The sequence below is a fragment of the Mustela erminea genome, chromosome 6 (genome assembly GCF_009829155.1).
Source record: "Mustela erminea isolate mMusErm1 chromosome 6, mMusErm1.Pri, whole genome shotgun sequence".
Lineage (NCBI taxonomy): Eukaryota > Metazoa > Chordata > Mammalia > Carnivora > Mustelidae > Mustela > Mustela erminea.
In genome coordinates, this window is record NC_045619.1 from 53,367,964 (window position 1) to 53,390,183 (window position 22,220).

General features: G+C 36.3%; 2 protein-coding genes across 7 annotated transcripts in view; one reads left to right on the plus strand and one right to left on the minus strand.

Annotated features, from left to right (window-relative positions):
• Positions 1-878: 878 nt before the first annotated feature.
• On the minus strand, positions 879-9,398 carry LOC116593245 (C-type lectin domain family 2 member F-like). The gene is made up of 5 exons (XM_032347240.1): positions 9,192-9,398; positions 8,578-8,670; positions 4,298-4,485; positions 3,402-3,508; positions 879-1,090 (listed from the first exon to the last, which is right to left on the minus strand). Exons 1-5 carry the CDS (start codon positions 9,256-9,258, stop codon positions 976-978), a joined length of 570 nt encoding a protein of 189 aa, XP_032203131.1. The 5' UTR covers positions 9,259-9,398; the 3' UTR covers positions 879-975.
• A 5,004-nt stretch (positions 9,399-14,402) lies between these two features.
• Positions 14,403-22,220, plus strand: part of CLEC12A (C-type lectin domain family 12 member A) — a 45,139-nt gene continuing 37,321 nt past the window's right edge. Inside the window, exons 1-6 of one of the 6 annotated variants that reach the window (XM_032347233.1) lie at positions 14,403-14,542; positions 14,924-15,020; positions 17,188-17,253; positions 19,407-19,505; positions 19,829-20,017; positions 20,891-21,042. In XM_032347233.1, the coding sequence (XP_032203124.1) occupies positions 14,453-14,542; positions 14,924-15,020; positions 17,188-17,253; positions 19,407-19,505; positions 19,829-20,017; positions 20,891-21,042 (693 nt within the window). In that variant the 5' untranslated portion in view covers positions 14,403-14,452. Of the gene's footprint in view, positions 14,543-14,874; positions 15,021-17,187; positions 17,254-19,406; positions 19,506-19,828; positions 20,018-20,890; positions 21,043-22,220 lie in introns of those variants that run through there. The other 5 variants (XM_032347232.1, XR_004286842.1, XM_032347237.1 and 2 more) reach the window with 5 other exon arrangements.

The window sequence follows — 22,220 nt, forward strand, 5'->3', positions numbered from 1 at the left end:
CAAGTAGTTTAGCAAAGCCTAAAATAATCTTCCATTTGCTCATTATTTAAGAAAAATTGAGATGAAATATTCTCAAAAGAGAATTATTGTGTTTGTAAATATAAAAAAAATATAGACTGAAACATTAAGTACTAAAATGTGCACAGATTTTTAATGAAAACTAGATGTTGACCCTCACCCTTGGTCCCTTGGATTCCTATTCAAATGTGATCTGGGATCTAAATCCCACAGCTTTAGTGAAAGACCAGAGAAATCCCCATCATTTCTTCAAGTTATCAGGGCTTCTTTCCTCACATTCTGCTCCTTCTCTCAATACTTATGTTCTGCTCACCATGACTTACATCCCAAAGCCTGATTCTTTCAGTGGTTTCAGCAACAACAAATCCATGTAATGTAATTTTTCACCTTAGTAGCTTGAATAAAGATCTAGGAAACTGTGAAAGATTGTATAAATGTATTTTCAGGGTATTTGGTCTTTGACGGTGATAAAAGTAAAAGATCCTAATTAATCTCTGAGTACTTGTCCCATGGCCTTCCTTCCAAATTCTCAATGAGCTACATACCACTGAAGGCTGAGTGGAACACGCAGTACTCACCTCATGCTCCATCTCTCATCTCTTGCAGGCAGATTAAATTGAATTTCGGACAGAGCAATCTTTCACTCCTTCCTTTTTACCATCCAGTCTGTTCTACTGAGGCATGCTGTTCAATCAGTTGTAAACAAGACCACTGTTATACCCTCAGGCTTAGACACACCAATTTACGTGGCAAAGTGACATCATGTAAAAATTCAGTTTAGTTTCTTGACTTCTTAGTAAGTTAATTAAATGAAGATAGAAGTCATTTAAAATTTTATCAAGCAACTTAAAGAGTATGTTTGATGGGAAGGAAAATGTATCTGTATGAATTTATAACACATAAAAAGATAGTCTTTCTTTAATTATTTTATTTATTTTATTATGAAGGACCCTGTGTCTAAGGACAAAAGGATTCTCTGCTGCATATATATTTTATTGCATCATTGCAACTGGCACTGCTTATGCCATTCTTAAACATGAAGGCACATGTTCCACTTCCTTCAATATTAAACCTGGAACAAAATAAGGAGGTTAATTATTTACTGAACCGCATGAAAAATAACTACGTACAGACAAAAATATGTAACTCTGGTGACCATGTTTCAAAATTTGCAACTAAAATGGGGTAGAGGGAGTGAAATGAACTGTTTCTCTCCTCTTCAGCCTCCAAACTTCACTTTGGGATGGTGGTGTGGAAAGAAACTAACACCAAGGAACTTCACTGCAGTAACAACAAAGAATCCTATAACTTGATGCCGTTTTACAGTGGAGTAGACATTGAAAATCACTTTGGGATGGATTAGATCCTTTCTTTTATACAAAAGAACAAAAATAAGTAAATATAGTGAACCATTTAAAGATCATATACAGGACGCCTGGGTGGCTCAGTGGGTTAAGCCGCTGCCTTTGGCTCAGGTCATGATATCAGGGTCCTGGGATCGAGACCCGTGTCGGGCTCTCTGCTCAGCAGAGAGCCTGCTTCCCTTCCTCTCTCTCTGCCTGTCTCTCTGCCTACTTGTGATCTCTCTCTGTCAAGTAAATAAATAAAATCTTAAAAAAATAAAATAAAATAAAGATCATATGCAGGTAGAGTGTAACTGAAATTTCATTGATTCCCACACCCCCTGTACACATTTACAGAACTGGTCGAAAGGCTGAAGTAGATGTTCCCTCGACCGTATTTTGAAACTATTAGCATAGTAATGCTGAAATAGGTAGTCACCTGATGAACTGTGAAACATGTAAATAATCACAAATAAAGTACCTAGGAAGGGTTTTCTAAATTCTTACTTTAGGTCACATAATACATATACAATTGAAAGTTCAAAATGAGAAAAAGAGAATGTTGAGTTATGGTGGATTTCTGGTTATATGGCAATTAAAATGTTTTAGCACCTCATTTTTGGGGAACTTTGTAGCACTGGTGTGCACTTTCCCAGCTTTTAGGATATCTTCAGAATTTATCCTATTTCCAAAATACATGTTCATTTCCATGCCTTCCCTAATGCTAACTGAGATGGGCTTACTTATGTCCCCCCAAAATTCAGATGTTTAAGATCTAACCCCTAGTAGCTCAGAATATAACCATATTAAGAGATGAACTGTTTGAAGAGATGATTAAGTTAAAAAGAGATCTTTAGAGCCCTAATCCAATGATTAGGTGTCCTCATGAGAAAATATTTGAATAAGATAAGCATTTGCACAGAGGGAAGAACATGTGAAGACACAGAGGGAGAGGATGACCACTTACAAGCCAAAGAGAGGCTTCAGAGGAAATCAACCCTGCTGACATCTTGATCCGGGATTTCTAGTCTCTAGAACTGTTGTTCACACTGTCTAGTCTGTGATATTAGCAGCCTTAGCAAACTAATACACCATCTTTAACCAACTTCTAGTTTTTACTTCTTCTTCATTTTTTATTTTTAAGTAGGACTATATATAATATATAATATTATGTTAAACTGCCAATATTTTCTCTAAAGAAAATATCATTATATTAGGTTTGCTGGTCAGAAATTTTATGTCATAGTTTTCTTACATTTTTCAAAGTTGGCTATATTATTATCCTCAAATCATTGTGTATTTTCACCCAAATTGGATATAAATACAATAATAGAAGTTTACTTTTAGAAAATACTGCAATTTCTTTGTTGGGTCACCCCTCATATAATATCTAGCACAGAATTAGATGCTAAATAAATTGTAGCTGGGGGTGCCTTTACAGGGAACCTAATATTCTTTCTTTTCTTTTCTCCTCTCTGAAGTTGGAAAAAAATCAAATGTTTCAAAAACGAAAACAGAGTTGAGAGGTATAATCAGTTCTTCAAGCTAGGAAACATTGAGAAGTTCAGAAAGTTCGAAAATTTTAAATAAAGATCACCTAGAGCATGCATTTTCTCTTTCTCACTCATTCCCTTCCATTTCAGTCCACCAGTGTGTGTGGTATGTAGACTTGAGTACATTCTCTCAGACTCCCTAGCAATGACAGTCCAAAGCAATAACAAACAAACAGAGACAAACCCCAACTGGAAAGAAGCAAGGATCAAGCTAGTTAGATTTTTATATAGTCTTAGATAAAAAGAACACTTGTGGTACACATGTGGTATATACAGTCTAATTTACCATACAGAAGTAGATGTTGGTATTTGATGCCAAACCCTTACTAAGGACTATATATTTGTTTGAAGATTCTCTTTGGCATCTATATACATTGATGGTCTTTTGGGGGAGATAATGTGGAGGAAACTATAAGGGTAGTTGATTATAGGCTTAGATTCCTTACCATGCTTAGCATATTTTATAATAAATGTTATTAAAGCTTACCAATTGTCGAATGCATCTCCATTTGCCCACACCCAGGGTGCGCTTGCATTTGGCTTCTTTAGTCCAATCCAATATGAAGACGGTTCCAGATAGGGCATCAAAGATTCCTTTAATGAAACATGGGGTGCTGTTTCATTAAAGCTTTGAGAATGAGTTTTCTCATTCTCGCTACCTCCAGTGCTATGGTCCTTCCTTGGGCCCATTATGTCTTGCAAGGGTTATTGCAATAACCTTGTAACATGGCACTCTACTTTTATATTTGCCACCCACTAGCTCATCACAGCAAAGATAATGATTTTTTTTTTTAAACTTAAGTCAAATCATGTCTCACTTTAGTTCATAGTTCTGCAGTATTTCCCTATTTGACTTGGAGGAAAACCAAAGTATTTACTATAGCCTCCAAGTCCCTAATCACCCATATCTTTCACTCACTCCCTCATTCTAGGCACATTGGCTGATTTTTTTTTTCTGTTCCTTGAATATTCCAGGCATATACCTACCATGAGGTCCATGTTCCAGATGTTTCGTCTTCTTGGGAAGCTGATTCCCCAGATATTTCTCTAATATTTTCCACCTGATAGTTTTGCTCAGTGTCATCTCAATAAGACTATCTTATATGCAACTTATTCATATTTATTTAATATCATACACACATATGTTATATACATAAATCATATATACGTTCATCAAAATTTACTAACTTCTCATATGCTATACAATTTACACATTCGTTTTGATTATTTTTCATTCCCTGTCTCTTCCTCTGGGATGTAAGCTCCAGAAAGGCAAAGATCTTCGTTTTGTTGTCTGATATATCATACCCTAGAAGGATACCTGTCATATAATAGCTACTCAATAAATTAGATGTGATTTATATTGCAAAGGAGAAATCTAACCACTTCATTCTTGGAGTTGAATATGGCCAGAGATCCACGATAGGCTATGCAGTTTGCTTGGCCATCTATCCAAGTTTTTTCATGTTCAGATTGAAAGAAGCAATTATTATTGACTTGGTTCCAGCCTTGTGGACATATAGTTTCATCCTCAGAGCATGTATTGTCTTTAAATATCCTTGGATTTTTAACTGAAATTAACACAGTGGTAGAAAAAAAAATGAAGAAAGTGTAAGAGAAAGGAAGAGTCTTACCTTCAGTATAAAAGATATATTTCAGATTGAGAAGATGTATTTTACTTCCATATTCAATTCAAATGATTGAACTTCAAATGTCAACTCAGAAAAAAAAATTAAGAACATAGCATGAAAGAAATCAACACTGAAAAATGCAGGTGTATGCGTATTTAATATAGCAACAGTAGACCAATAAACAAAAAAATCTTCTCTAGCCAGTTTCCTCCCATTTTTTAATATTATTGGCATTTTCTCTATTTACCCATTTCCTTTCCTATAATTTACTAAGGTGCCTGGGACATGTCTCACTATAAATAAACCAACTATCTGTATCCATAACCTCAGAGGGTTGGCTTCCTATTGCTGGTTTAATTGAGACTAGATTGTCTTTCAAGAACAGATTTTCATCAGAAGTTGAAGTTGTTCATTTGTTTTTAAACACAAAATAATTCAAGGAAAAAAAGGTTTGGAATTTACTACCTTTCTGCTATCCACTTTTTACTTTCCAACTTACTGAAACTAGACAGATGAAGTTACTTATTAAGGTGTAGCCCTGAGAAAAACAAGGCTCACCAAAAGGACATCTCTTCACAGTTGAAATAAATGACTAGTTCATAGTCAAGCCTATGAGTGAGAAAATCTTCAAATGATACAAGAAACCAGCAGTATAGTTAGTAAAGTTTAGACAGTAACAGTTTGTACAAGTTAGTACAAAATCAAATATTTGGTTCAGAACTTGGGTTACCAGAAAACCAACTTTTATCATTCATTCATTCATTCATTCATTCATTCATTTGACAACTACCACTTGAGCGTCTATCATGGGCCAGACATTTCTGTAGGTCTAGAAATACAACAGTGTACATAAGATACCAAAAAAATCTTTGCTTTTATGGGACTTGTCTACTAAATTTTATAGTTTGTCATTAAGGGAAATTAGGATTATTGGTAGAAAGTTTTACAATTTTAATGCAGTAGCCAGGATAGGATCAACCAGAGGGTGATTTTACCAAAACTTGAGGGTGGTGAACTAGTGAGGAATATGCATATATCTGGGAAGATCTCCCTTAACAAAGAGAAGAAACAGTACAAAAGACCAAGATGAAGGCCTGGCTTGTTCACAAAATAGTGAGGATGCCTGCATGACTGAAGAAGACTGAGTGAAGGGACAAGTGGTAGGAAATGGGATCACAGAAGTAATTGATGACTGGATGACCAGATCCAAGAGCCTTGTAGACCACTGGCAAGATTTTGGCATTACTCCAAATGAATGAATAACCATAGCAGCATTTTAAACACATCTGATTTTTGAAAAAATTTTTAAATGTATTCTAGAAGTGTACTGACCAGCATGGTAGCCACTAGCTACACATGGCTATCGATATTTGAAATATGGCTTAATCAACTCCAAATATCCTATAAGATACACAGTGAATGTCAAAAACTTAGTACAAAAGTTTAAAAAATATCATTAATAATAAATTGATAGATGGTGAAATGATAATATATTGACTATACTGACATTAACCTATAATTTTCAGAAGGCAATAACTAAGCAAAAGCATTTTTTTAATCAAAGAATTGCAGTTCAGTGTTTATAGATTTGAGTGGCAATCCAAATAGCATCCCTCTAGGGAGCAAAAGTCAGGAGTTTTTAAAGAAAAATAAAGGGAAGGTTTGTATATATTATGTATTACAAAGAATTTTGATCGGTGCTGATAACAGAAAACTAATCTTGGGTAAGCATAATTGGTGGCTAAGGCTTTCATTAGTGTAGCAAATTCCAGGAGGTCTTGCAGAACCCTTGGAATATTTGGGGTTTGGCCTGGTTCAAAAGTTTTGGAGGATACACGTAAGGCTTACCTCCTTAATGGCCTCCTGGATACATTTTAAAACACTTTGACGTAAATGACTCCATTTTATTTTCTCTTTCACACTGGGTTAAACAAAAAATACAATGAGAACTATTTTCTTTTTTTTCCTTTTTTATTTTTTTTTTTTTAGGTTTTCAGTGTACCATCTAAAATATAAATGATATTTGTGGCTCATTTTTTTTCACTGGACAACCTGCCTTAAGAGGTAAAGGGTAGAAGAGGGAAGAACATTTAGAAAAGAGGATGTTGGCTAGGTAGAGGGTGGTAACAGTAGAAGTGGTGAAAAGTACACAGATTTTATTTATATTTTGAAAGACCAGGAAGAATTTGCTGATTATGTGGAAAATAGGGGTATGAGGCAGGAAAAAGTGTCAAATATGACTATAAGGTTGGTTTAAAAATTGGAAAGACAAAGTTGCTGTTTCCTGAAATAAGATAGACCACAGATAACAAGGATTTATGAGAGAAAGCCAGAATAAGATTTCAGCTTGGACAATGTTATGCTTGAGAAGTTTATTAGACAGTCCACTAGATGGATTAAAAATTTGGAATTCAGTTAAGAGACACAGATTGGAGACATGTATTTGGAGTTCACTGTAAGTGTGACAAAGATATAAGTAAGGTTCAGATTGCCAAGGGTACAAGGGTAGGTAAAGAAGGGACCTGCCCAGGGACTGAGCCCCAGGGCACCCCAAAGTTAGTACATCACGGAGAAAAGAAAGAATAAGCAAAGGAAACCTGGAAGAACCAACAAGTTAGGTAGAAAGCAAACCATGGGAGAATGGTATCTTGGAAGCCAAACGAAGAAATTATTTCCAGAAAGAGATTGCTGAATACTGCAAAGAGGTCGAGTAAGATGAAAACTGAGAAAGGACTAAATTTAGCAACACAGAAGTTGCCAATGAACTTGAAAAGACAAGTTCTGTAGAAGAAAAAGGAAGTGGCGCCTGATCAGAGTAGATTGACAGAAAATAGGAAGATAGAAATTAGAAAAACTGAGCAAAAAAAATTTTTTTTCAAGGAGGTTGCTGTAACGGAAGAAAAAAGAAAGAAATTGATAGTGAAGAAATAGTGAGGGCTAATCAAAAATTTTTTTAAGGTAAGAGAGATATTACCATAATGTACTGCTGATGGGGATGTTTCAGCTGACTATGGAAAAACTATAATGTAGGAGAGAGAGAAAAATATTATTATAGTCACATAATTGATCAGGTGAGAGGCTATAGAAACTGGAGTAGAACATGAAAACTCTGTCTATAGTACCAGGATTCTAGACAGTGTATTACAGGTAAAGATAGAGATAAGCAAGTAGGGGTGGTCACAAGAGTATTTGGGAGTTTTTTAGTAATTGTTATAGTTTATGAGATAAAGTCGAAAGCAAATATAGACTTGAGACTGAAGCATTCTGAAGAAAAGAGGAAAACTATAACGTAATCATCTATGGGAGTAAGAGAGTTAATGCACTAAGGAATGGTAATACAATTGCTAGTCCCCACCCTACTTCTTTTTAACTCTATCACATTTACACCTGACATAATTCTCTGACATTCTCTTTCTTTCTTTCATCTAAGGCACTCTCTCATAAATGCCTACTTGAACTTAAGGTTCAGCGCAAACACCATTCCCTTCACAAAGTTTTGCTTGACTACCAAAAGCAGACTTATAATCCTCTTCCTCTTCATATTGAACATACTTCTATTTAGCAATTATTTTATTGTTACTATTTGCTTATGTGCCTGTTTCTTATCAAAGACTAATTCCTTTCAGGCCAAAATATCCCTCCCCCCGCCCCCCCCCCTTTTTTTTTTCATTTTGGTAGCTTCATGATCTAATAGTATGCCCAAAGTTCAATAGGTATTAAAAGAATAATCTTTCTATGGGGCACCTGGCCGGCTCAGTTGGTAAAGCATGTGACTCTTAATCTCAAGGTTGTGAGTCCGAGCCCCAGATTGGGTGTAGAAATTACTTTAATAAATAAGCTTTAAAAAAAGGATTACTCTTTCTAGAAGGCAAATCAAGTGACAAGCTTTAAAAAGCAATTAGGTGCTCTGGTTGGGAGCGTGCTTTCTGATTCTAATTATTCAATGTTAGGGAGGAACAGGCTAGTCATTGGTACGGGACTGAAGTAATGATAATACAATTAACATATTTTTAGCAGAAATTGTTTACTCACATTTTCTAGGAAATCCTAACATTGCCCAAAGAAGAAAAGCGATGCCTCCACATAGCATACTTGACATGACTAGCATTTTCTTCGTTACTACACCTAGGGAAGATGCATGTCATTGTTTACATTCTAGAGAAAAAACCAAACAGCAAGCAAACAGAAAACTCAAGTAAGATTTACCTATTTCTCTATCTTCTATAAATGCTACTCTTCACAACACAGCGATTAGTATTGGGAACATGAGAAAGGGTACTCAGAGCTAACTTCTCAGCAGCCAGAGTTCAAAAGTGCTTTGGCTCCACTTTTTAGTGCCATTTCTGACAACTGTTGTACTTACTCAGTTTTCTTGCCTTGGGTCCAGAATAGAAAACCAAACTTCATCCTGGGACTTTTTTATTGCTGCCTCTTCCGAGGGGGAAAAATCTGGTGGAGAGGAGTGGATCCACCATTTCTTTGTAGTCTTGGTTTTACTGAGGAATACCGCTTTTATTTAGGGCAGATTATGGACAATTAAAAACAAAAGTGCTGAGTACACAAATTGGGATCAAGGAAGGATGCTATGATAATCACGGGAGGCTCAGTTTCTGTACCCAAGGACAATCTCTGTGGCCCCCCATTACCTGGTCTCTTGACCTTCTGCTCGACAACCTCCATCCCATCCCTATTCTCAATCCCTTCACTCTCCATCTCCAAAGCTCATAGACAAGGCTCTTCTGTTATGAGGCTGAAACCGTAATGGCTTCCAGGCAGCACCAACGGCTACCCTTGTTCCAGCAGGGTGGGCTCCGCAGCCTAGGATTGGCTGGACCACAGAAAGGACTCCGAGAATTCAGTCTCTGATTGGTTCCTTACCTCCCACCTGCCAACTCCTCAAAGGGGAGCACGAAGAGGCCCATACTCCTCATTGTGGACACCTTGCTGTGTAACTTGAAACATGGAGCTAGTATAAAGAGTAGTATGAAGAAAGAAGAAAGTATAAAGAAAGCATAAAAGCTTTCCTAAATTTTCATACTTCTAAGTTTGAATGGGCTTCCAACATTTTATTTATTTATTTACTTATTTATTTTGTATTTGGAATGTCATGAAATACCTCAGAATCCCTTTTATGTAAAAATTATTCGTGGATATAACTTCTCTGGGACATCTCCATCCTTTTCATCACAACCCTATCCCTTATTTTTGTTGATGGTTGCCTTCAAAATTCCTTTGGCTGCATATCTAGAGTTCCTCCAAAAGTGGAAATATCAATATATTCATGATCAGCTATTTCATTCTACTTGTCTATTTTCTCTCTGTCCTTTAAAGATTTTGTTTATTCACTTGAAAGAGAGAGACACAAAGACAGAGATAGCATGAGCAGGGGGAGAGGCCGAGAGAGGAGTAGAAGTAAGGGCAGAAGCAGACTCCCTGCTGAGGTAGGAGCCCAATGTGGGGCTCCATCACAGGTCCCTGAGATCATGACCTAAGCAGAAGGCAGATACTTAACCATCTGAGCCATCCAGGGGCTCCTCTATTTGCCCATTTTCTATTTGACTTTGACTTTCAGCATTACCACTTTTTGTTTCTTTGCTGCATTAATCATTATTGAACAGTTCCCTCTTGTGATTACTTATTTTTGTAAAATATCATGCAAATTTATCACTGTGAGGTGAAGAAGTAACGTAACTTTATGCTTAATTGTCTATGTGCTAACTAAAGACAGATGCACATAAATCAATGATTGACAGACTTACAAGTAGATGACATGACTGGTCATTGATCATAATACATATCTGTTTTATACATAGTGACTTGTAGACTGAAAATCTAGCAGAGAAGTTGGTACTTTATATAATTAAATAATTCTGTAAATATAAATATGCATATGTATACTGTAAAGCTAAAATTTGAGACATGTAGCTGGAGCATGATGTCATTTAATTAATTGAATCAGGCAAATGAAATTTGTGCCATCAGACCATAAGAAATAATGCACAATCACCCCAACAAATACATACATTCTCTTGCAAAAGTACATATGAAATTAAAAATACACACATATACATAAACATACATCATGTACACATATGTTATGGGCTGTCTGTGTCCTTACAAAATTCATATGTTGAAATGCCCAATGTGATGGTATGAGAAGATGAGATTTTTTTTTAAGATTTTATTTATTTATTTGACAGACAGAGATCACAAGTAGGCAGAGAGGCAGACAGAGAGAGAGGGAGAAGCAGGTTCCCCACCAAGCAGAGAGCCCCATGCAGGGTTTGATCCCAGGACCCTGAGATCATGACCTGAGCCGAAGGCAGAGCTTTAACCCTCTGAGCCCCTCAGGCGCCCCGAGAAGATGAGATCTTTGAGAGGTAATTGGGTTTAGGTGATATAATGGAGGTAGAGTTCCCATGATGGAGTGTGTGTGTGTGTGTGTGTGTGTGTGTGTGTGTATTTCTTACCCATGCTTATTTGTGTCTGCTCAATCTGATGATTAAGGTACATTGAGGATTCACTGCTGCAATGTAGACATTATGCTAAGGATTGGTGGGAATGTAAAATGGTGCAGCTACTGTGGAAAACACAATGTGGCTCTTCAAAAAAATTGAACATTGTTGTATGATCATAATTCTATTTCTGGGTGTATACTCTCATAGAACCCAATTCAGGATTTTGAAGAGATACTTATAAACCTCATGTTCATAACAACACTATTCACAATAGCCAAGAGGTGAAAGCTTCCCAAGGATCCATCCATTGATGGATGAATGAAGAAAATGTGACCTATACCTACAATCAAATATTTCTGTTTTAAAAAGGCAGAAAATTCTGAAGATATAGATAGATCTTGATGACATAATGCTAAGTGAAATAAGCCAGTCACAACAAAACAAAACAAAACAAAACAAAACCAAAAACACTGCATGACTCCACTTACATGAGGGTCCTGACTAGTCAAATTCATAGAGACAAAAGTAGAATGATATTTGCCAGGTGATATTTGCCAGACACTGGGGGTAAGAGGAGTTGTGGTTTAAAGAACATTAAGTTTCAGTTTTGCAACTTGAGAAGAGTTCCAGAAACTAGTTGCACAACAATGTGAATGTTCTTTAACACTACTAAACTGTACACTTCCAAAATAGTTATGACAAGAAATTTTATATTATGTATATTTAGCCACATTTTTTTAAAGAATAGTATCCATGAGAACTCTAGGCAATGAAGCCCTAGTAAGAATCTATAAAGAATCTATAGAACCCACACAAATGAGGAGTAAAAGAAGTGTCTTCCAACTCAAGAGAAATATCTCTGATGGGAAGTAGGAAGCAGTTAAATAAGATGATTTCTAAAAACAACAACAACAAAAAGACCAAACCACAAAGTCACTCATTAAGGAAGCCAACAGCAGCACACAGCTGTGCTTCTTTTTCTTCAGTTTTCTTTCCCCCATATGAAGTCAGAAAAAAAAGCACATCCCATTTTCTGTAGCTACCAGGTCTGGAATGGTCCAGGATGGAGGAGGGCGGTGGTTTCAAATTGAGTTTTAAGTTTTAATTGAAGAGTTTGAAGTTTTGAGATTATGCTGGACATAATAATTTCTGAAATGAGACTATTCCTATTACTGAAAAGAACCACAAAATCTATGAGACTGATCCCCAAGCTATCCAGGTGTGGAAAATTGAAAGTCTCAGAAAGTTTAATGGAATGAAATAAGAAAGTTAAGTTCTGGGCACCTGGGTGGCTCAGTGGGTTAAGCCTCTGCCTTTGGCTCAGGTCCTGATCCCAGGGTCCTGGGATCAAGCCTCACATGGGGCTCTCTGCTCAGCAGGGAGTCTGCTTCCCCCTCTCTCTCTGTCTGCCTCTCTGCCTGCTTGTGATATCTCTGTCAAATAAATAAAATCTTTAAAAAAAAAAAAAGAAATAGTCAATGGATATAGTGAAAATACAATCCTTTTTGCGAGATCCTTTTTGCTGTTTTGTTAAATGGAAAAGAATTCAGATTGGACTGGGTTGACGAGACCCTAGCAGAAGTAGCTAATTTGCATATTATACATGAGAGCTCATGTAATGAATTTTGCTGCTTGTTGGCTAAACTAAGTTGGTGTGTAGTGTTCAGTGATTCATTAGTTACATGTAACACCCAGCGCTCATCACCACATGTGTTGTTCTTAATACCCATCATCTGGTTACCCCATCCCCTCACCCCCTCCCTTCTGTAACCTTCAATTTGTTTCCCAGAGTCCAGAGTCTCTCACAGTTGGTCTCCCTCTCCAGTTTCATCCCATTCAGTTTTCACTCCCTTTGTCGCGGCCGGCGCGACAAACCGACCAGGGTCGAGAGGGTAAGAGGATGGTGAAAAGAAATGAAGAGACAAAGAGATGGGGACAGGAGGAGCACCAAGGAGGATGTCCAATAGTGCCGAGTTTATTCAAGGTTGTGCGGCATTATATAGCTGACAGAAACAATCATAAGAAAAGTATATATTTTTAGCTGATTACTAAAGAGTTTGCAACATGCACAGAAAATCCTTCAAGCTTTCCCATTATCTATTTCCCAAACACCAATAGCAGACCTTCTAGTGCCAGACGTACTGACTTCAAAGCCACTCAAGACAGTTGTGTAAGCACAGCACAGTCTTACAGTGGTGTCGTCTATAGCCCGTGCAAGGACAGCAAGGACCAGCAAGAATTTCTGACCCCGGCCAAATTGCCTCTATCTGACTAGCAAACGTGTGGGAAGTCACGTAGGCGAGTGCGCAACACAGAGCACAGACCCTTTCTCAGGGCTACTCGACTTTATCGACCTAAGCCTTTTGTTCGGCTATTCAGCCTTTAAAGGAGGCACAAATCAGGACCTGGTTTGGTTCTCAGCTCAAGCCTTACTGTGGCCTCCCACATCCCTTCCCCTGTGGTCCTCCACACTATTTCTTATGTTCCACATATGAGTGAAACCATATGGTAATTATCTTTCTCTGCTTGACTTGTTTCACTCAACATAAGCCCCTCCCGTTTCAGTCATGTTGATGCCAATGGTGAGTATTCATCCTTTCTGATGTCTGAGAAATATTCTAGTGTATATATGGACCACATCTTCTTTATCCATTCATGTGTTGAAGGTCATCTTGGCTCCTTCTACAGCTTGGCTATTGTGAACATTGCTGCTATGAACATTGGGGTGCATGTGCCCCTTCTTTGCACTACATCTGTACCTTTGAGTATATATATTCCTTTGAGCCTATCCACATCGTATAAATTGTCCCTTTATTTTATCCTTTTCAAACTCCCCTTTTAATGTATATACTTGTTTTTTCTCTTGATTCTGTGGGTCTCTTTTTTGAACTTGAGTATGCCACTGTCACTGCAGTCTTTCAACTCTTCAATTATGTGACTGAATATATAAGATTTACTAATAAGAATTAGGAAGGAACTTACTCAAAAACAATGATTCCCAAGCACCCATTTTCACTTTGTACCCTTGATCAGTAAATGCATGTATCCTGGCCTCCTGAGAATGCTGAGTGGACTTTATAAGATCCTGGCTTGCATGACCCTTTTGGTAGACTTTAGCTGGGAGCTGGCTCAAAAAGATTGAGGCAGTCTAAAGAGAGACAGCAAGACTTATTTCCGCTTTCCTGGACTACAAAGCAGTTTCTAGGGCCTTTGGTATACCCACCTCGGCCATCAGTGTGCATACTTCCTGGTGTGGTTTCTGGGCCCCAGATCCCTTACTGTATTTCTTGCTGCTAAAGAAACTAGATGTTCCCTAACTCCTCTTAGGTTAACTTACCCCTAACTAACAGAGTTACAGAGAGGGCCTTATCCTCTGCCTCTCTCTAGGAGTGCTTTGCGGACATACAGTCTCCCAGCAAAGGCAAATCCTCTCTGTCAGGATCTTTGCCATGACACATACAGAACATCTATGCCAGACCACTATTGTGGAAAAGTCAGTGTGTGGGAATGGTGTCCGTCTCGTCTTTCTCTGCTTGAAGGTGATTCTCCAACAAACTATGTTATATCTGCACATGTGTTGCTAGGGATCTGTGTCCCCTTGCCTGGCACTAACCAAAACGATTTTTAAAACTTTCCCTCATTGTGAGTTATAGAGAAATGAGAAAAAGGAAGAGAGGTAAGAGGAAGAAAGACTTTCAGTCTTGCAGCTATGTCTGTACTTATCTGAGGCCTCTGATAGGCTGCAGCTCCTCTGTATACAGACAGGATTGGGACACTGAAAAGAGAAGTTAAAGCTTACACATTTAAGCTTTGGTTTGTAAACAGATACGTAAAATTGCAATTCCTGTTTAAAACAACTCTGTTAGTTCACCTTCATTTTATTTTTTTTTTTAATAGTTTGTTGGGCTTTCTTTTCACAGCCATCAATGTCTGAAGAAATTACTTACGCAGATCTAAAATTTCAGGACTCCAGTGAAAAGGAAAATATCTATGAGTTTGACGGAGTTGGGATAAAAGGTAAGATTTTGAACTTTGGATATGTTGCAGGTTAAGCCTCCCATTTTTACCAAAAAAAAAAAAAAAAAAAAAAATTAAAGGTGTTGGTGGTGCATTAACACTTTACCTTTTACAATGTTTCTGTTTTAATATCATAGACAAGACAATTAGGTTGGGATGATAGTTTGATTTTACTGGATTATGTAACATTTTCCCCCCATAAAACAAGGAGTACATGTTGTCCAGGAAAATCATGATTTTGTAAGTTCTTTTTTTATAAGAAAATTCTAGCCACTCCCAGCTAATGTATCTAATAGTAAAACAGGATATCTTTCCTGCTATGTGAAAAATACTATCCTTCCTGCCTTATGAGGTAGAAATGGGAATCTTCATTTTGCAGGAGAGCAACAGTGACTTCAGTGAGTAAATGCTGTGCTTGAGTGTTATATACATGAGTGTGGATTGCTCTCTATTGACCTGCCAGCATTATGGAGGAGAGGGTTTGGAGTCCATTGGATGTGTACAGGACATTTAAATAGATCATTTGACCTTCTGAAGTCTCTGAGCTCTCACCTAGAAAGTGGAGATAAGAAGGCCCATTTTATTATGAGATTACAGCCATAATTCAGTGTATGCCACCCGTGCCATTTTGGAAAAGACCAACATATTTAATGATTATTTTGTGAGGCTTAAATTAAAAATAGATGAAGATGAGAAATATACCAATAATTTTTTTTAATTGGTCAGGATTTCAGTGATCATTTTTTGTTTATACATTTAGTCTAGTAGGTATGTCTTTAATATTTAAAATTGATCATATTTTCAGTTCTGTGTATCCACAAATAAAAATAAAAGGATATCAAAAAGAATGACAGTAATAAATAAGTTTGAGAATATTTTTCAGAAACAGATATTAGAAGGAATTAAAGTTCTTTTAAGCTGCTCAATTTGACCAATTTGACCATTACTATCAAACAAATCAAATTTTATTCAGAGAAGGTTTCTAAGCAGAGAGAAAGATACTAACCTCTATAGGCACATATGAGTAAGTGGAAGAATATGAACTTAAAACTAAATAGCAGGAATTTTATTTTCATATTAAACTATCACTAGAGATAAAGAGTGAGATAATATTCAGTCCTATAAATGGAAATTTTGTGAATGAAAATTTTACTGATTTTCTTAGACATATTATTCATTCGTAAACAAATTCATAAAATCACATTATATCACTTCTCTTTAGCTTACTGTTAGGTCTATTCACTGTTTGAATGATTCGAAAATAATAGTTTAGAGAATATGGTTGAATGGCGATACAGCTCTTTTTAATAAATCTTTAATTAATTTAGTTTCCTTAGGTATGAGATATATTTTGAATGAAATTTACTCATCTTAAATATGGTATTTAAGAAGTGACTGCTTTGGTTGAACTGTCGAGGAGAACTTAAGAGTCTGATATTTTATTTTTAAATGATTCTTGCAGTCATATGATGGCATTAATGTTTCTCATTATTTAGAAAAGGAAAAATAATGTTTATTGGAGGCTGCAAAATACTTAGATACATACACACACCATAATTCCCATACGTTGAGCCTACATATAGGAAAGAAAAAATAGGAGAGAGAGAGAAAGGGAGAGGGAGAGAGTGAGAGAGCAGGAGGGAGGAAGGAAGGAAGGAGAAAAGTAAATAAAGAAAGAAATGAAGTGTGTGTGTGTATGTGTATGTGAAACAGAGACAGAGAGACAAAGAGAACTTTAAAAAATGTCATTTAGTATTCTACCGAGTCAAGCATATATTACTTCCAGATTTCTCTTTTCCTTTTCTTTTCTTTTCTTTCTTTCTTTCTTTCTTTCTTTCTTTCTTTCTTTCTTTCTTTCTTTCAGTTAAGTTAGATGAAAAGACACCTAGGGGACTAAAGGAAGAAAAGAGGTAAAGAAATATTGGAAGCTATAACATTCAAAACCACACTGTACCTGAAAGTTTTGTATTTTTTAAAAATTTTTCCTCTAAAACTGTTTCCTTTCCCCAATCATCCTCATCTCATTAAATATAAAAATATATACATATTTAATACAATCACCAGGAGTTTGCTATATGCCAGCACTGTTCTAATTGTATTACCAATATTAATTCACTTACTCTCTGATATTTTATGGCTTTCTTTTTTAACCAATGCAAAAACTAAGACACACAGAAGTCAAGTGACTTGTCCAAAGTCTCACGTGAGAAGCAGATCCAGCATTCAAGCCCAGGTATACTAGCCCTAGGCATGGCATGCCTCCTCCTCCTCCTTCTTCTTCTTCTTTTTTTTTCAATCACTATGCTATACTGCCTACAAGTGTATATATTTAAATCTTCCACATTTATCAAGTAAAAGATCTCTCATAAATATTTCATAAATTTGTACTATAGATTCTAACTTCTTTTTTTTTAAAATTATATTTTATTTAATTCAACTAATAACAGATACTGTATTATTAGTTTCAGAGGTAAAGTTCAGGGATTCATCAGTTGCATATAATACCCAGCTCTCATTACACCAGGTGCCCTCCTTAATGCCCATCACCCAGTTACCCCATTCCTCCACCCGCCTCCCCTTTTATAACCCTCAGTTTGTTTCCTGTAGGTAAGAGTGTCTTATAGTTTGTCTCCCTCTCTGCTTTTTTTTTTTTTTTTTTTTGTATTCTCTAGTCCTAGTAAAGTGAACTGCTTTCTCTCTTGCATGGCATATTACAATAGTTTTCTTGCTATTTTTCCTACTTCCAACATGGTGGCCCTACAATTAATGCATTGTCCATATGCAGTAATAGTGATCTTTCCAAAACAAACCAAAAAAACAAAAAACAAAAGGGCTCAATTATTTTCCTGTCTTCATTAAACCCAGTGGTTTCTCAAAGAACTCCAATCCCCTCACTCTGGCTTAATAAAGCCTGTCAATAATCTGTCTCCTGCCTTCTTTTTGACCTCCTCAAACATCATTTCTCACCTTGACCACAGTTCTTAGCCACTGAATTTTTTTTTTCTGTTTTTCAAACAGATAAAGATCTTTCGCAAATGAAGTCCTTTGAACTAGACAATCTTGCTGCTTATAATGATCTTCCCACTAGTTTTGCAGGCTCATTTGCATTGGCTATAAGATCAGAACTACTTGTTCTCTATAATATAACTGTTTTGAATCTGTGCACACCATAGCACAATTTAAGATCTCTATCTATCTACTCATAGATAGATACTATTTATCTCTTTCTATCATCTATCCATTTTTTCTCTCACAATTAAAATGTATTTTCTATGAGAGCAGGAACTTGTATATCTTGCTCACTTGCGTATTGTATTGTGAGCACCCCAAATAATGCTTAGGATATAGAAGGTACTGAACAGATAACTTTTGTCTAATTGAATACATAAATAAATGAGAACATAATTATTAAGAAGGTAGAAATTGAAGTCATACCTCTAACCTTAGATAAGATCTTGACTATATAGTTCTTTCACTATTAGCCATTGTTCAAAGTCTAAAAAGTTGTTTTACATTTTACTTTCAAATCTCTACATATTTCACAATATTACATCACCAGCTAAGAGATGTAGGACACAGATCAGAAGTATAATTGGTTATCACATTTTTCCTGAATTATGTTCTTTTAAATAGCTAGTATCCATATATACAATGATGATAATTTAAATCAGGTACTGATTTAATAATGATTAATTTATAATATAAAGTTTATAATTCTTTTTTTTTTAAATAGGGAAATGATCTGTTTTGGGGATTTAGTGTTTAGCAAAAAAAAAAAAAAAAAAAAAAAGTCTAACAGAAATTTGTTGCTAAAAATATGAAGAAATCCTGATGAGGAAATGATACTGATCTGGCCTATGTTTCTGGCTGCTGGGATGACACATGAAAACATTACAAAAGACACCCTATCATTTATATTCCACAACCAAACTCTCAGGATTTGTGGGGAAGGACATAAGTAATGAAATTATTTTCTTTGGCACTCACAATTGCTCACTGAAGGAAAGGATACTTTGATTGACCTCTTTATTAGCTGCCAGCTACTCATTTCCCCAATTTGTACAGAAAAGGTATGTCATATCCAGATTGATAGGTTTTTCTCAATTCTTTTCAAAGCCCATTTTTGCCTCTTTGTGTCTTGACTCAGCCTACCAGTTAACAACCTCTCCTGTGAGAACCAGTTTGCATGTAAAACAGCTATCAAAGTGTTTTTTACTTATTCTTTAAAAAGACATTTTTAAAATGCCCTTGAGTTTCTAGCAAAACACATTCCTTTACCAGAGACACGTTAGGAAAGAAATAAAGGCTGAATGAATGAATGAACGAATGAATGAAATTAAGATGTATACCACTTCCAGGCCTGCCTGCTTATTTTGCTTTCCACAGCACCACCTGTTCCTTCCCATGGATGGCGTCGGAGAACCTTGGCTCTGACTTTTCTATGTCTTCTGCTGCTGGTTGGACTAGGAGTCTTAGGAAGCATATGTATGTATTACCCATGTTTGGCCTGAAAGGGAAAGCACCTAGAATTACATGAATTTTACAATTACATGAATCTTACAAAGCACCTAGAATTACATGAATTTTCCTTTATTTCTTTATTTTTGAATTGAAGCCTTGGAATGATTATTGGTTATATAACCCAAAAGTTATTGATAACTGGATACTTAAACACGATAATTTGTTTTCCTCCCTTCTGTGAAGGGATTGCTTCCCAAGACCTTTAATGTTTGAAATACTAGTTCAGCAGAAAAGAGATAAGGGTTGGGTTGAGGAATTAAAATTTTTTATTTTTTTTTTATTTGGAGTTTACACAACTTTGAAGATAGAAACAGGAAAATTGAATAAAATGCAAAATTTCAAAGAAGAACTTCAGAAAAATGTTTCTCTACAACTGATACATAACAAGAATAGTTCCAAAATGATCAGGGACCTGTCGATCACACTGCAGGAAATAGCCACCAAATTATGTCATGAGCTGTATAAAAGAGAACCAGGTAATCTTATATTCCTCTTCAAGCTATTTATTAGACAATGAACAAAACCTAGGAGTTACTCAATAGCTGGCAGCCTTCCCCCAGGATGCCATTATTTGGAGAAAGGAATTAAATGTAGTTGACAGAGGACTCACTGATATTTCTGTGCAGTGAGAAGTTTCTCTAATCTGACATCTACTACTGTTATTTTGGGCACTGAAGTTAATAGAAGTTAGGGAGGAGAGGAGAGGGCACCTCTTTATACCCTTGTTAAAGGATAAGAAGAGAAGATGGGTCTCATCTTTACAGGTGATCTTAACATTTCAGTCAATGTTTGAGGAGAGTCCATAGAAAAGAAATAGTTAAGCCTTGCCTATGGAATGAGGAATAATTGGCTTTTGAATTATCTCTAACAGTTTCTATAGCTATTATAACTAAAATATATTCTTTGTGCTCTTGAGAACTCTCCCAAATATTCAACATCAGGCAGCCAGAAACACTGTAGTTGGAGAAGGCAAGGTTGATGTAGGTTTGGGGGGTAGATTCTTACCAAACAATGTTTTTGTGATTAGCCTTTATTGCCATGTAGTAGTACAAAAAATTTAAAAAAAATAGAGAAAAATAAGTTAATTAATCATTATTCAGGACTCCTGAGGTAAGTAAACACACTGCAATACACCAGATGTTTAATTCAGAATGTGTTGTTCAGATTATGTTTTGGACATACTGTGGTGGTAGCTAGGGACCAAGAATACAGGATGCGTTTTCTTCACCTTTCATGTAAGAAGAAGAAAGAGAAGTAAATTTGGTTAACTTATTATAGAGGACATTGGGAATAATGAGAATAATGAGGATTATCAACACAAACCAAATGAAACTATGTTTTTCTTCCAGAGCACAAATGTAAACCTTGTCCAAAGGCATGGATGTGGCATGAGGACAGCTGTTACACACTAAGTGACCGTTATGAAACATGGCAAGAGAGTGTCATGTCCTGTTCTGCTCAAAATGCCAGTCTGCTGACAATTAAGAGCAAAAGTGTGTTGGTAAGATCCCATGGATCTTCTGCCTTCCTTCTGAAGAAGGAAGTCACTTTTCCCATCATAGAATAGAGAGGAATGAGGCATGTTAGGGAAGATTTGTACTAATCCAGACACTGGCTTGTTTAAGTTAGGGTATGAGGTGACTGAGGCTTAGTACATTTACCATACCGTGTAGATTAGCCAAGGTGTCATCTAAAATGTTAGCTTAGGGGCGCCTGGGTGGCTCAGTGGGTTAAAGCCTCTGCCTTTGGCTCAGGTTATGATCCCAGGGTCCTGGGATCGAGCCTCACATCGGGGGTCTCTGCTCTGCAGGGAGTCTGCTTCCCTTCCTCTCTCTCTGCCTGCCTCTCTGCCTACTTGTGATCTCTGCCTGTCAAATAAATAAATAGAATCTTTAAAATAAAATAAAATAAAATAGAATGTTAGCTTAGGTACTTAACGTCAGTGGAATCTCAGCGGCTGGGCAGGTATGTAGACATGGGGTAACCAGAATCTTTAGGTCTGTGAGCATTTCCAGACTGGAACTTTAGGATCAACTCTCAGAACACAATTTCTGAGAATTTATTTAAAAGCGGGAGATCTGGAAATCATTCCTGAAGGTTACCAATTCTGTAAAATCCAGATAGGAGAAGATTCTTTGTTTCTATCATTTTGTCTTTTTTTAACTAACAGAAAAAGCCAACATATACTAGAATAAAAACATAGGTTGGATAAAATATGTATAAAAAGGTAGAATTAAGATGGGATGTCAAAGGCAAGCATCAAGCAGACATATTATACTGACTCCCTGGGTCCCAGAAAAATGAGTTCTCTGGAAGATTTATTTATGTTTATATGTATTTATTTATTTTCTGTTTTATAATATTTAAGTAGTATCTCTATATTTTACTTATTCCTCTGCATTTCTGGTCTCTCAAATAGTATCCCCATATTATTTAAGGAAAAAATACATTTTCACAAAAGTGTCAGCTTCTCTACTGTAAGAATCTGGTTCCTCCTTTATAGCTGCAGGGAAAATCAAACCATAGTTTCTTCCTCCTCGCATCATTGTCAACTGATCCATTCTTAGTTATTTACTCAAAAAAATGTCTGGATTATGAGGGAAAAACAACTTATGTTGCCTATAAAATTTTGGACTGGATCTCTATTCTATAACCACTTCTCCTTTGACTTTGCTACAT

Bases quoted from the DNA above. Each gene is read 5' to 3' on its own strand.
- LOC116593245 (XM_032347240.1), bottom strand. From the start codon at position 9,258: ATGGAGAGTGAAGGGATTGAGAATAGGGATGGGATGGAGGTTGTCGAG. The intron at 8,671-9,191 runs GTAATGGGGGGC...CATCTTCCCTAG, and splicing joins GCAGAAGGTCAAGAGACCAG to GTGTAGTAACGAAGAAAATG. The intron at 3,509-4,297 runs GTTAGATTTCTC...GTTTCATTAAAG, and splicing joins TCAACTCCAAGAATGAAGTG to GAATCTTTGATGCCCTATCT.